We start from the raw sequence: 13481 nt of genomic DNA, 5'->3' as shown, positions 1-13481 counted from the left end.
ACACAATGTAAATTATAAAAACACCTGTCCGATGAATGATTTAAACATTCTGAATTGTCAGGACAACTCACTTTCCTTTTTCTGCTGTCATGGAAGAGGCTTTTCACACACAAACAATGCCGAGTCAGATATTTCTTTTTTTTTTTTTTTTTTTTTTTTTTTATTTTTTTATTTATTTTTGGGACAGAGAGAGACAGAGCATGAACGGGGGAGGAGCAGAGAGAGAGGGAGACACAGAATCGGAAACAGGCTCCAGGCTCCGAGCCATCAGCCCAGAGCCCGACGCGGGGCTCGAACTCACGGACCGCGAGATCGTGACCTGGCTGAAGTCGGACGCTTAACCGACTGCGCCACCCAGGCGCCCCGAGTCAGATATTTCTTAATGGCCTACTACTCTTTGCTGAGAGGAAGCGACTGTTTATGTGTGTTATTAGTAGCTGGGCTCTGATCCAGAAATCTGTTTCTGGAGAAATACAGTGTATTTTATTTTTAGCTATGAATGGGGTATACATTTTGTTTGCTTCTTTAAAATAGTAGGCTGCTCTGATAAAATATAGTTATGGGTAGAAAACAATATACAATTGTTTCTTTTAACATATTATTGGGAAGAAACAAAGAAAAAAACCCACTTTGTGTCAGAAAACAAGGAGGTGCTCAAAGACTAACTGGGCCATATTAAAGGGGCACAGGAACTGGTTAGAAAAAGCTCCCACTGGCAAATGTGGGACAATGCAAGCATCAAATAAACAATGATGGTAATGGATTACACTCTGAACCAACAATAAATCTCTAGTGATAAAAAAAAATTGGGTGAGAAGGCTAAGAGAGGAAAAGAGCTCTTTTGGATAGAATGTCAGCTATTTGGAAAATCACCTTTTGCAACCACTCATGTAATAATTAATTCAGGCAAGGGTCACTGCCAATGAATGCTAAAACATGGATGAAAAGTTGCTGAAGAACAAGATTTTCACTAGGCCTCAAATATCACTTACTAATTATAGGGAGAAAAGGAGGTAGCGAGCAAATGATCAAACTGAGTATCCCCAATACTGGGGTGCCTCCTGATGTGACAAGATGAGAAGGTACATTACTCATGTAGTATTCTTGCCAGAAATGTTTTACCTGAATCTAAGGGTAATGGGCTAAGTCCAAATGGCAGGACATTATCCATGACAAGCCCTGGACTCTTCAAAACTGAAATCTCACGAAAGACACAAAAAAGGGCGAGGAGAGGGGTGGTCCAGATTTAAGGAGACAGAAGAAACATGGCAGCCAGTGAGTGGACCCTTTATTGGATCCTGGTGGGAGGCGGGAGAGGGAGGAGTATGATGGGGGAGTGTGGAGAAATGTGTGTTGGATTGTATTTTATGCTAACGGATAATACTATTGCATCATTGACAACTGTCCTGGATGTGATGTTGGTATCGTGGCCATGTAGGAGAATGTGCTTGTTCTTAGAGGAGATACCTGCTGAAACACTTAGGAGTAAAGTGTCATGTGTGCAACTTACTTTCAAATGGTTCCGGAAAACATACAGAGGATGACCATGATGGTGACAGAGAAGGAGGGAAGAGAGCAAGAAGATGGGCAAATAAGTAAGAGCAAGCAAATGTGGCAAAGGCTAACAACCGGTCAATAAGGGCAAAGGGTATATGGGTTATTACTGTATTATTGAAAAAATTTTTTTTCTTGTATTTTTGAAAAATTTCAAAATAAATTGCTAGGAAAAAAACCCAGACTGATATATTTTTGGCTCTTTCTTGCTTGAACAACAAATCTCATCACTTAGATGGCAGCAGTTAGATCTGACCAATTAGGGAATCAAAACAGAAATAAAACTGGTCAGTTTTTATTTTACTTTTAAAAAATATTTATTTATTTTGAGAGAGAGAGAGAACACACAAGCAGGGGAGGGAAGTGAGAGGGAGAGAGAGAGAGAATACCAACCAGGCTCTGCACTGTTAGTAATGAGCCTGATATGGGGCTTGATCTCACGAATGGTGAGATCATGACCTGAGCTGAAATCAAGAGTTGGATGCTTCATTGACTGAGCCACTCAGGTGCCCCTAAACAGGACAGTTTTCAATGAGAACACAAGGAGTCAAATGACACCACAAAAGGCATGAGCAAAACTTGTCAGGGCACACGAGAGCATCTTTAAGCAGGCATCTGGGTGGCTCTGCCTAGCTTATGAGATCGAGCCTTGCATCAGGCTCGTTGACAGTGAGGAGCCTGCTTGGGATTCTGTCTCCCTCTGTCTGCCCCTTCCCCATTCACACTTTTTCTCACTCTCTCAAAAATAAATAAACTTAAAAAAAAAAAAAACCAGAGAATTACAGTGGCACTGTTAATGGCGTGGCCAACAGTAAGATAACCACTGGTGAAGGTGCCATGGGTATCAAGTGTGTGAATGCACAAATATGGACTCTGCAAATAATGAGAATCCACTGTATATGAAACATATTCCTATTTTCATTCCTGTATACCACACACATTCTTCCTGTAAGTTAAAACCTTTTTTCAACCCTGAAAGTGTTTCCTGTCTAGGGTTGTGATGTTGATTTATCTTGCCTTTTCCCAACTGTTTCTCTCAGTATTCTGTAAGCCCCATAGGAAAAAACCCAGTTCTACTTTATCCTGTCACCTTGCACTCTTCATTTGTTATGTGTCTTCTACTAGGTTTGCAGGAAGAAGAGATGACCTGTGTGATGCTTCTGGATGGTATTATCATTTAAATAGGTAGACTGAGTGCTGGAGGACGTAATCAAGAGGACGTGACTGCCAGTTTACCTGTGAGCTGGACCCTGGCAAGTAGAGGTTCCTCAATGCTGCCCCTGTCCTTGGAATGTGTGTCCTGCCCACCATTCCCACAGCAGGCGTTGATTTCAAGGACATAACCTTGAAAGAACAAAGTGTTGTTAAGACCATCTAGATGGTATGTGACTGAACCCAGTTCAGGTCTCTATACAGACTTAAGAGTTTGGTGGGCAGGTGCAAAGATCTACTTCTCTTGTGGCCACTCCAGATAAGCCTTGTAAGGAAGTTCCCTTGCTTGTTAAACCTGCCAACTACCAATCTGGGATGATCTGCCTCTTTTTTTGGTCTCTCCCTGCCCTCCATGTTATGGTGGCCAGTTTACTTCCAACACTGAGTAAAGTAGACCGCCTTCCATAATGTGGGTGGGCCTTACCCAATCAGTTGAAGGACTGAGAAGAATAAAAAAGCTGACCCTCTCCTAAGAAAAAGAATTCTTCCTGCCTGCTGGTCTTAAAAGGAGTATCAGCTTTTACCCTGCCTTTGGACTGAAACTGACATAAAGGATCTTCCTATGTCTTAAGCCTACTGATCTTTGGACCAGAACTAAACGGTCAGCTCTTCTGGGTCTCCAGCAGACTCACCCTGGAGATCTTGAGACTTGCCAGCCTCCATAATTGTGGGCCAATTCCTCATAACAAATCTCTCTCCCTTTCTCCCTCTCCCTCTCTATACACATATCTATCCTCTTGGTTCTGTTTCTGTGGGGATCCCTGATTAATACATTGGGCAAGGAAAGCTCAAGATGAGTCTAAAATTCCACCCATGAGTAACTGGAAGAAGAACAGTGTGATTAACAGACATTTGGATACAATAAGGCAGACATGTTGGGAAAGAAATGATGAGTCTGGCTTTGGTCATGCCAAATGGGACCGTGAGACAATCAACTGGGTAAATCCTACAAGCAGGAAAAATGCATGAACAGATGGGGTAAAGTGAAGCATGTGAACATCACATTCTGTATGTTTAGAATGGTCTCACCCAAATGGCTCAAACACATCTTTGGTAACCCTTTGCAATATGTAAGTCTAGAGTAGTAGGGGCAGTCTGTCTTTCTGCAGAAATGATTTCATTCTTGGTTTCAATACTATTTGATAACAGTCCACTGTAAAACAGACTATACATGGAAGAGCATAAAATATTTATTAGACTAGAGCAGAAACAATAAATTAACTTCATTCTTAACTGGTGTGAAAGTGACAATAATTACAAATAAAAAAACTAAGAATAACCTAGAAGTCAAAGACTGAACTGGAGTCCATGGATTAGGTTCAGGAGCAGATGAACCCTTGGCATTGTATATATACATACATCCATTTTTCTAGGGGAGCATTCACAACGGTTTCTAGTCAGATTCACAACGGTTCTGTGACCCAAGAAGCAATTAGATGTGAAACAGCTTTTCTTACTTTATTCCTTTAAATATGGCTATACAAATGACAAGATTTTATCTAATCTCACAGCATAGGAAGAGCACAGTAGAATAGTAAAAACAAACACACACCCTCTCTCCCAAATCGGGCATGTAGAAAATCTCCTTAAACTGGGTGTACTTTTTTTTTTTTACTGTTTATTTATCTTTGAGAGAGAGAGAGAGAGAGAGTGAGAGAGAGAGGGAGGGAGTGGGAGTGAGTGGGGGAGATGCAGAAAGAGGGAGACACAGAACATGAAGCAGACTCCAGGCTGAGCTGTCAGCACAGAGCCCAATGCAGGGCTCAACCCCAGAAACTGCGAGATTATGACCTGAGCCAAGTCTATTTCCAGTAATCTACCCGAAATGAAGAGCTAGATAAGTGAACAAAGATATCTTACTCACAAGGATGTTCATCATGGCATTGTTTAAAGTCGCACACACCTTCAGCTCTAACAATAAAGGATTAGCAAAACAAAGGAAGCAGTGCATTCAGTGGTGCCCTATGTGTCCATTTAAAAATGATGATGCTTGCGTACTTTTACTGACTTGAAAGCTGTTAATTATAATTAGGAAGTCACAAAGTTATGAAGGATTAGAATTCCATTTATTGAAAAATACACATTCTTATGTATCTGCAGAAGTAACATTCTGGAGGATATACACGAAAATAATAGTGTTTCATGAGTAGAACTATGAATAATTTTTCTCCCCTCAAATATTATTACAGTAAATATAGATTATTCATGTAATAAAAAATGCAATACTTCCCTTGAACCAACCTTCCCAGTGGCAACAAAACCACTGATCATTCATCAACGTCCTATCTGTCTCCAGCTCCTCCCCTCTCTCCTTGTTGGGGAAAACAGGAGAACACTGCTTTTGAGAGCCCTCTACCCCTTCAAGTCCTACATTTATAAGAATAAATCACTGGTGCACAGCTGCATCTAGCACCTGGAGGGCTTACTCCAGTTCACGGCTGACACCTCTCACCTGAGGAAGATACACCAGTGTCACACAGAAATGAACAATGTGTCGGGTGGCGGGGGCCAACGAATGCACAAAGAGAGCCAAGACTTATTTTATAATCAGGAATAAATCTGCAAGTTTAGACTTGCCACAGCCATAATACAGGGATCAATAGCGATTGTTATCATTTTGCTGATGTTTGTTAACCAACCGTATAAACATTTTAACTGTTCAGGAAGGAGGGCAGGGAGAGGGGCGGGAGAGGGAAAAAAAAAACCCCAAAAAACACCCAACATTTTAAGAGCCCAAAGTGATGACAAAGCACCTCTTTCTGTGGTGGAAACTCTGCCAGAGCCAAATGCAGGGATTTTACACCACTGTCACTGGAGGTGATGAGATTTCTCCCCCTCGCTTTTTATCAAACCTGGCAGATTTATATAGGATGTTTAAATGGTTTATTGTTATTATTTTTAGGTTGACAGGATAAGGAAATGGCTATGAACTGGGGGAAACCTACTCCGAGGCAATCGGTTTGTAGAAGAGAACACTGTAAATCAGTGCTCCATTGGGATAAAATCCACAAACCTAACTGTGATGCCCACACGATGTGACGCCCACACAGTCGTGTGGGGACAGCAACAGAACCGCTATCTCTGTTTGTAGCTCCAGGTCGTGTGCTTCAGGAAAAGCATCATGAGCGTAGCCAGCTGCCTTAAGAACTCTAGCCCATGTCCAAAAGGGGCTCTGGAGACACACAAACTATGTAATTACAGGCCTGCCTGGAAGCCAACGGTTGGCAGCTGATCTAAAAGGTAACAAGTGAAAACGTGCTACAAGCCCATGCATTCTACCACGCTGGGAAAGCATGCAGAAACACGAGCTGCCTCTGTGTGCAAGAGCTGCTCTCAGGAGCAGCAGTTTCAGAAAGCCCAGAAAGAGAAAGAGCTGGGGAAAGAGTATTTCTGAACAATGTGAGTGAGAGAAAGCCCAAGAACAATGACCACAGGTTCCCGAACACCTCCATCCCTCTGGCTTCCCGGCTAGATTCACACAATTGCCTTAATCCTGTTTTGCACCTTGAGATGTCCTAAGGAAAGCCGCTGTCCCTAAGTACTGACAACCTCCTGATTCTGGCATTCTGGACCTGTAGGGCGGAAAGTTCCACTCCACATGGAGGGGGCCATGACAAGCCACTGCACCTGGCCTAAAGCACCTCCATCAGTTCACAGATATTATGCTGTCACACAGACATAAAACGTCCACTGAAATTAGGGCGCATGGTAGGCTCAGTCAGAAGAGCATGTAACTCTTTAAAAACAATTTTTTAAAATGTTTATTTATTTTTGAAAGAGAGAGAGAGAGACAGAGTGCAAGTGGGGGAGGGGCAGAGAGAGAGGGAGACACAGAATCTGAAGCAGGCTCCAGGCTCTGAGCCGTCAGCACAGAGGCTGATGCAGGGCTCGAACTCACGAACCATGAGATCATGACCTGAGCCAAAGTTGTATGCCTAATCTACTGAGCCATCCAGGTTCCCAAGAGCATGTAACTCTTGATCTCAGGGCTGTGAGTTCGAGCCCCACACCAGGTACAGAGATGAGTTAAAAAAAAAGAAAAATAATAATAATTAAAAAAATAAAGAAATAAATTTAAAAACATCCACGGAAATCATTCTCATGCTCACAAAGTCCAAACACTGATTTTCGTATTAATTCTAAAAGAATATGTTAAAGAACCTGGGGGATTAAAATCACTCATTCATAATTTACAAACTGGTTATTTGTGGCTTTTTAAAAATGGGCTTTTGGTGATTTTCAGAAATAATAACTTTACCCCTTCCCCATCTCCCGAGATTATACCAATGAAACAATATGGTATTATTTCAGGGACCTACGAGGCTAGCATGTGCTTGGCGTTTTACTCCTCAATAAGAAGATAAGAACAACTTCCTAAGTGATGTGGAACAGCTTCTTTACTGTCGATAAATCTATTCTCTAATTACATACAAAGACATGTTTGTCTTTGACCCTGATTACATTAAAAATACCAGAAGTATCATTGCTTTAATGTGCATTACAGAAACACGACTCCCTAAGTGAATCTGATCCATTAATAACATCTCTTTAACTACTAATGATTTTTGCAGACATGGAATAGAACATTTTATGGCCGTTTTCAACCATCTGTCCTTCTTTCTCACTATGAATTTGCCAGAGATGTAGTGAAATTTCCTGTGCTTTGTGCCATTACACATTTGTTAATACCAACGTACCAATTAGACATAATAACCCTGCCACATGCTGTATGTAAGCTATGCCCTGGCACTGCTCTAGGGACTGGAATCTTCTGTTTGCAAGATTCCTTTAGGCTACTCCTTGAGCCAGGTGGGGGTCTAACCTACTGTGTAGCAGCACATATGGACCCAAGATGTGTACAGCTAATGAATCATGAGCCAATCTGTCATAGAATAAGAACATCCAGCTGCATTAACGATGCCACACTTTAAAGAGTTAAATATGAGAGTTAAAATTGCAATCCTTTTCTCATTAATGAATGATAACCTATATTAACATATTTGAAATTCCACTAAATTATAATATTGAAGAGAGCACTTAATGAGTATGAGTGATTAGTAACTCATCATGTCATATTTTAAGGTTTTTTTTTTGTTTCCAGACCTACTATTTACTGAGTGCTTATTTTGGGCTAGACACCTCTGGTGGTGGTCCATTCTTCTGAGCATAGGTAGGGCTCATGTATGCAAAAGAGAAGTTCATTTTACAAAGAAGTAAGGTCTTAGGGAAATGAACTGGCTTACAAATTACAGTATCCTGTTGGGAGAGTTGCGTTCACTAGCAAGTTGTCCTAGAGATAAGGTCCGATTCCTGCAGTACCTGGTGTTGGGGACCCAGGAGTCTGTGCATTGATTCTGGAAGGTACAGACTGAAGAGCCTACCCCAAGGCCTTGGGGTAAAGGTCCTGGGGACCATTACTGTCACTTCTGGTCCTGAGCTCCAGAGTTCTGCGAGAAGAGAACTGTGGCCCAGTATGCAGACTGGAGAAAACCACCTTCTGTATAGTCAGACCTGATGCTTCCCGTAGTCCACGCTCGGGAAATATTCCCAGCTGCTGCTGCTGCTTTTTTTTTTTTTTTGTCCTTCATGTTAGGGTAAAGGAGGAATAAAGAGTTTCCTACAAGCAGCTGCCTGTGTTTAGATTTAACAATGCATTTTACAAAGAGCAGTGAATGTTCTAGAGAATATGGAAAAATCATTAAAATTTTTACCTTCATAACGCGGCACCTGGGTGGTTCATTCGGTTAAGTATCAGACTTCAGCTCAGGTCATGATCGGGGCTCAGGAGTTCGAGCCCCGTGTCGGGCTCTGTGCTGACAGCTCAGAGTCTGGAATCTGCTTTAGATTCTGTGTCTCCTTCTCTCTCTGCCTCTCCCCCACTTACGCTCTGTGTGTCTCACTCTCTCTCAAAAATAAAGAAACATTAAAATTTCATCTTCACCAAGAAAACAACAACTAATTTCACCCTTTCAGGGCATCAGCCATGTTCCTAAGGATAGCATCACTTCTCAAATCAATTATTATAGTTAAAACGAGGAATTTATCCATCTTTCCCAACTCGTGGCTTCATCTAGAGGTGATAATGAATAGAACCTGAGGCATGTATATTGCACAGGGACATTTTCACAAAGACTCAGTTATAAAAAGGAAAATACAGATCATTTGGTGTGCTTGTCCTGTTTGGTGTTGCTATATTTCTTCTCAGAGGAGGGAGTTATTTGTAAACTCAGTTAATGATTAGCACAAGGAGGGCAGGAAGAAAAATAAAGCTTTAGCTTTAGATTTCTTAAATCTCTTCTTGGCCTATTTTACTATACTTCTTTTTGTCTTTACATTTATAATTGGTAATTGTTAAGTCCAGAATATTAAACTGAGGTACATGTATAAATATATATTTTCCCTTTTATTTTAAACAGATTATCAACCTTGGAAAGTTTAAATTCTAACAAATATTGAGACAAGTTGAGGATATAAAATATAAGCCAGTCCTTCTTTGATTTTATACAGCTAGTCATTAAAGGTCTGTTCCTTAGCTAATTGGGCTTAAAGACATCACACATAAAATTAATGCACTAAAATGTTGCCATTCCTATACTAATTACAGATGGGGGAAGAATGCCTTCCATTTAGTGAGACCCTAGATTCTTTTTTTTTTTTTTTTTTAATTCATTTTTGAAAGACAGAGACAGAGAGAGAGAGGCAGAGAGAGAAGGAGACACAGAATCTGAATCAGGCTCCAGGCTCTGAGCTGTCAGCACAGAGCCCGATGTGGGGCTAGAACTCATGAACTGCAAGATCATTGCCTGAGCTGAAGGTGGACGCTTAACTGACTGAGCCACCCAGGCACCGGAGACCCTAGATTCTTGAACAGAGGCTCTACAAATAGTATTTAAAGTGAGCAGTATTGAGGGGCACCTGGGTGGCTCAGTTGGTTAAGTGTCCGACTTCAGATCAGGTCATGATCTCACAGTCTGTGAGTTCGAGCCGTGCGTCAGGCTCTGTGCGGACAGCTCAGAGCCTGGAGCCTGCTTCAGATTCTGTGTCTCCCTCTCTCTCTGACCTTCCCCCACTCACACTCTGTCTCTGTCTCTGTCTCTCAAGAATAAATAAACATTAAAAAAAAAAGTTTTAAGTAAGCAGTATTGAAATGAGGGGCATTCTAGACCCCAGTGCATAGATTTTTGTGAATAGATGTAAATGTGCAATCTTTAGTATTGCTTTGTATTAAGAGTTTTGGACCTTTCTAAGAGGGGTTCAGAACCTGTGCATAGAAACTAGACAAAACTTTATATTGCTTCCATATCATGGCTATTGTAAATAATGCTGCAATAAACATAGGGGTGCATATATCTTTCCAAATTAGTGTTTTATTTTCCCTTTGGGTAAATAGCCAGCAGTGGAAGTACTGGATCTAGGTTTGTCTCTGAAAATGAAGCTTTCATCTTTGAAATCAAGGATAATGTCAGCTGACTGATTACCTATTTCACAGCCTTTCAAGTTTTAGTGAATATGAACCTCAGATTTCTAAAAGTGAGAGAATATCATTTTATCTCCATTGGCATGGAGACAGAGATATTACTTCCAAAACTTCTTGTATGTTTTCCCAAGTTTCTCATCACACAATTACATATAAACATTGTTGTGCTTAGGAATATACTTGTTTAATGCTCTAAATGACATATTTCATTTTGTTTAGGGTTGTTGGTTCTTTGTAATACCTCCAAAATCCTGTTTCAATGTCATAAATGTGTGTAAAACTTGAGAATGGCAGTATGAAGGAAAAATAAGGAAGTGTGTGAATGCAGGGACATCACCAATAACTGAGGGAGGGCTACTGAAGTCTCCCACTTCTCTGTATTTAGGGGAGCTGTGCTCTTGACAGCTGTGACCATTGCTGAAATGTGAGTTTTGGCACAAAAACTTACAGAGGATTTTAGAAATTTCTCAACCTTATATTTTATTGCTAGTTAGTACAGCTTCTGAAGGCCTTCCTTAAATGTCATAGCTGATGTATTCTTCAGGATCTCAGAAACAAGTTTTCCTGGTAATGCAATGACAGTCAGGAATAATCACATCCTTGCTTGAAATGAAATCTCCTGACCAGAAAACCCTACCCCTGTTCACCAGGATGACTGCTTTTGAAGCACTGACTGCCTCTTTAAGAGCACAATTCAGTGATACACAAGCTCTCTGGTGCCAACACAATTATCATCCAAGTGAAGGATCCTTGTTTAATTTATCTCTAGAGCCAGACTCCCATGTTGTCTTGTTCTGACATGCTGCTTCTGTCCTACTGCTCTGGCTTGAGGGATATTTTACTGAAGCATTGTCTTCAATCATTTTAGCTATCCTTATCAAATATATCCTTATAGTCCCAGGTTCTTTCAATGACTTACAAAAATATAACATCCAACGAGAGTCATAAGATGCTCCAACTTATCTTCTTTGAATAGTTTTAGGGGCTAAAGGGCAACACTATAGTGTTCTGCTTTCTATTATTCTAACAAATCAGGTCAAATGCATTGATTATTTATTATTATTTACTACAATTATTAGAAAATGAAGATAGTCTTCAAGAAACATACTAGATCCTGCACCTTCCTTGAGACTGTCATTTTGAGAGATGATAATGTATTCCAAGGATGGTGTCTTTATTCAAAACATTTCTGAAAGCCACTCCTCGCCTTGGGCTCCTGCTATACCCCCATATGCCACCAGTTTTCACTATGGATTTAATTGTTTGAGAATGTCTGTCTTCCCCTAAGACTGTCAGCAGCTGAGGAGTAAGGACTGAAATTGTCTATTCATCTTACATGCCTGTCCTCCCACAGAACACTTGGCAACATAGTAGGTATTCAATATTTATTGAATGAATAACTCAGACATTCTTTTGCATATTGTCTGTGTTGTCAAAGTTTCATCCTGTGAGGGTAGATTTACTTTTCTGAAAGAGTCAAAAGTGATTCAGAGTCAAGTATGAAGAAAGAGGCCATGCTACAACTCAATTTTCTTATGTGCACTGGAAACTAAAACGGATGGCAATTTTGAAAAGGAAGTTTATTGAAGTAAACAGGCAGGCCCTCAAGGCAAATAATTTAAAGAGTAACACTTGGATGGAGAAATTCCCATGTGATTCTTAAAAAATCTTTGTTCAGGTTTTTTTTTTTTTTCTTTAAGTCTATTTATTTTGAGATAGGGTGTGTGAGGGGGAGGGACAGAGAGACAGAGGGAGAGAGACAATCTGAGACTCTCAAGCAGGCTCTGCGATGTCAGCACAGAGCCCAATGCGGAGCTCAAACTCACGAACTGTGAGATCATGACTTGAGCCGAAATCAAGAGCTGGACACTTAACCGACTGAGATACTCAGGCACCCCAGAATCATTGTTCAGGATTCTTAAGTATTAAAAAACAAAGAAAAAAACCCCAAAGCTTCCGAAAGGGAACTCCTTATTTTCTGTAGACGTGTGTATGTGTAAATGAAACATACAAAATCATCTGTGTCTGCCTTTCTTAAATGGACATGTAAGCATGGATAGACCTCATATTCTAGCAATCTGTGAGGGTGTAAAAGGGGCCCAAGATACATTTAGCCTTTCCATCTTGGCTTCCTGTTCCCATTTACTTCCCATTTCTCTACATCTCAGCCTGAAACAAGGCCCTGGTATAGGCAGAGCTGGAAAGAGATAACCTTGCGCTGTCTCTGGCTCCCATCTTTCTTGGCAGTGATTGTGTACTGGTGTAAATGATCTTTCCCCTAATGCCTTGGGTGGGCAGAACTTTGGAGAGATGCAACAATGGGGACGAAGTTAAAAGACAACCCAGTTCAACTCAGAAATAAGCAATGTCAACATAAGGTTGGGAGTGAGCTATGTTGAGGGTGGGAGCATCGCTGTGAGTTGGCCAGAAATAGGCAGCCTTGGCCTGGTAACATACCGTTAACTTTGATTCAGGGCTGAGGCTTAGCCTCCTTCTACAACCATAGTTCTTTATTCAATTGCTACAAATGCCAACTTTTTTTTTCAATATATGAAATTTATTGTCAAATTGGTTTCCATACAATGCCCAGTGCTCATCCTAAAAGGTGCCCTCCTCAATACCTGTCACCCACCCTGCTCTCCCTCCCACCCCCCATCAACCCTCAGTTTGTTCTCAGTTTTTAAGAGTCTCATATGCTTTGGCTCTCTCCCACTCTAACCTCCTTTTTTTTTTTTTTCCTTCCCCTCCCCAATGGGTTTCTGTTAAGTTTCTCAGGATCCATATAAGAGTGAAAACATATGGTATCTGTCTTTCTCTGTATGGCTTATTTCACTTAGCATCACACTCTCCAGTTCCATCCATGTTGCTACAAAAGGCCATATTTCATTCTTTCTCATTGCCACGTAGTATTCCATTGTGTATATAAACCACAATTTCTTTATCCATTCATCAGTTGATGGACATTTAGGCTCTTTCCATAATTTGGCTACTGTTGAGAGTGCTGCTATAAACATTGGGGTACAAGTGCCCCTATTACAAATGCCAACTTTTAATCCAAATGGATGTATTGCAAAGCTGATCTACCTAGAATTTCTTCTTAAAACAAAAACAAAAACAAAAAACAACAATCCGACATATAACTTCTATATAGTAAAGCAGTTACATCATTATTGAATCAAACTGTCTTTGTTATGAGTGCAAGTAATTCCTTTTCCTGGCAACTTCTAAAAGCGAAAAG

The 13481-nt window shown here is 40.7% G+C and overlaps 1 protein-coding gene across 5 annotated transcripts in view; it reads right to left on the bottom strand.

The window, feature by feature from the left end:
* The window catches only part of LYRM4 (LYR motif containing 4), a 172017-nt gene that overhangs the window by 60852 nt on the left and 97684 nt on the right, over positions 1–13481 (bottom strand). For 3 of the 5 annotated variants that reach the window (XR_009262823.1, XM_058733133.1, XM_058733134.1), the window contains one exon: positions 2791–2898. The exons of the other annotated variants lie outside the window; for them this stretch is intronic. Coding sequence is in view for 2 of the 3 variants with exons in the window: in XM_058733133.1 (XP_058589116.1) it covers positions 2791–2898 (108 nt within the window). In the remaining variant the exon portion in view is untranslated. The remainder of the gene's footprint in view (positions 1–2790; positions 2899–13481) is intronic. 5 annotated transcript variants of the gene reach the window in all.

This window comes from Neofelis nebulosa, chromosome 6, assembly GCF_028018385.1.
Source record: "Neofelis nebulosa isolate mNeoNeb1 chromosome 6, mNeoNeb1.pri, whole genome shotgun sequence".
Lineage (NCBI taxonomy): Eukaryota > Metazoa > Chordata > Mammalia > Carnivora > Felidae > Neofelis > Neofelis nebulosa.
Note: the sequence above shows the minus strand (reverse complement) of the source record. Positions and strands in the feature narration are given on the sequence as shown.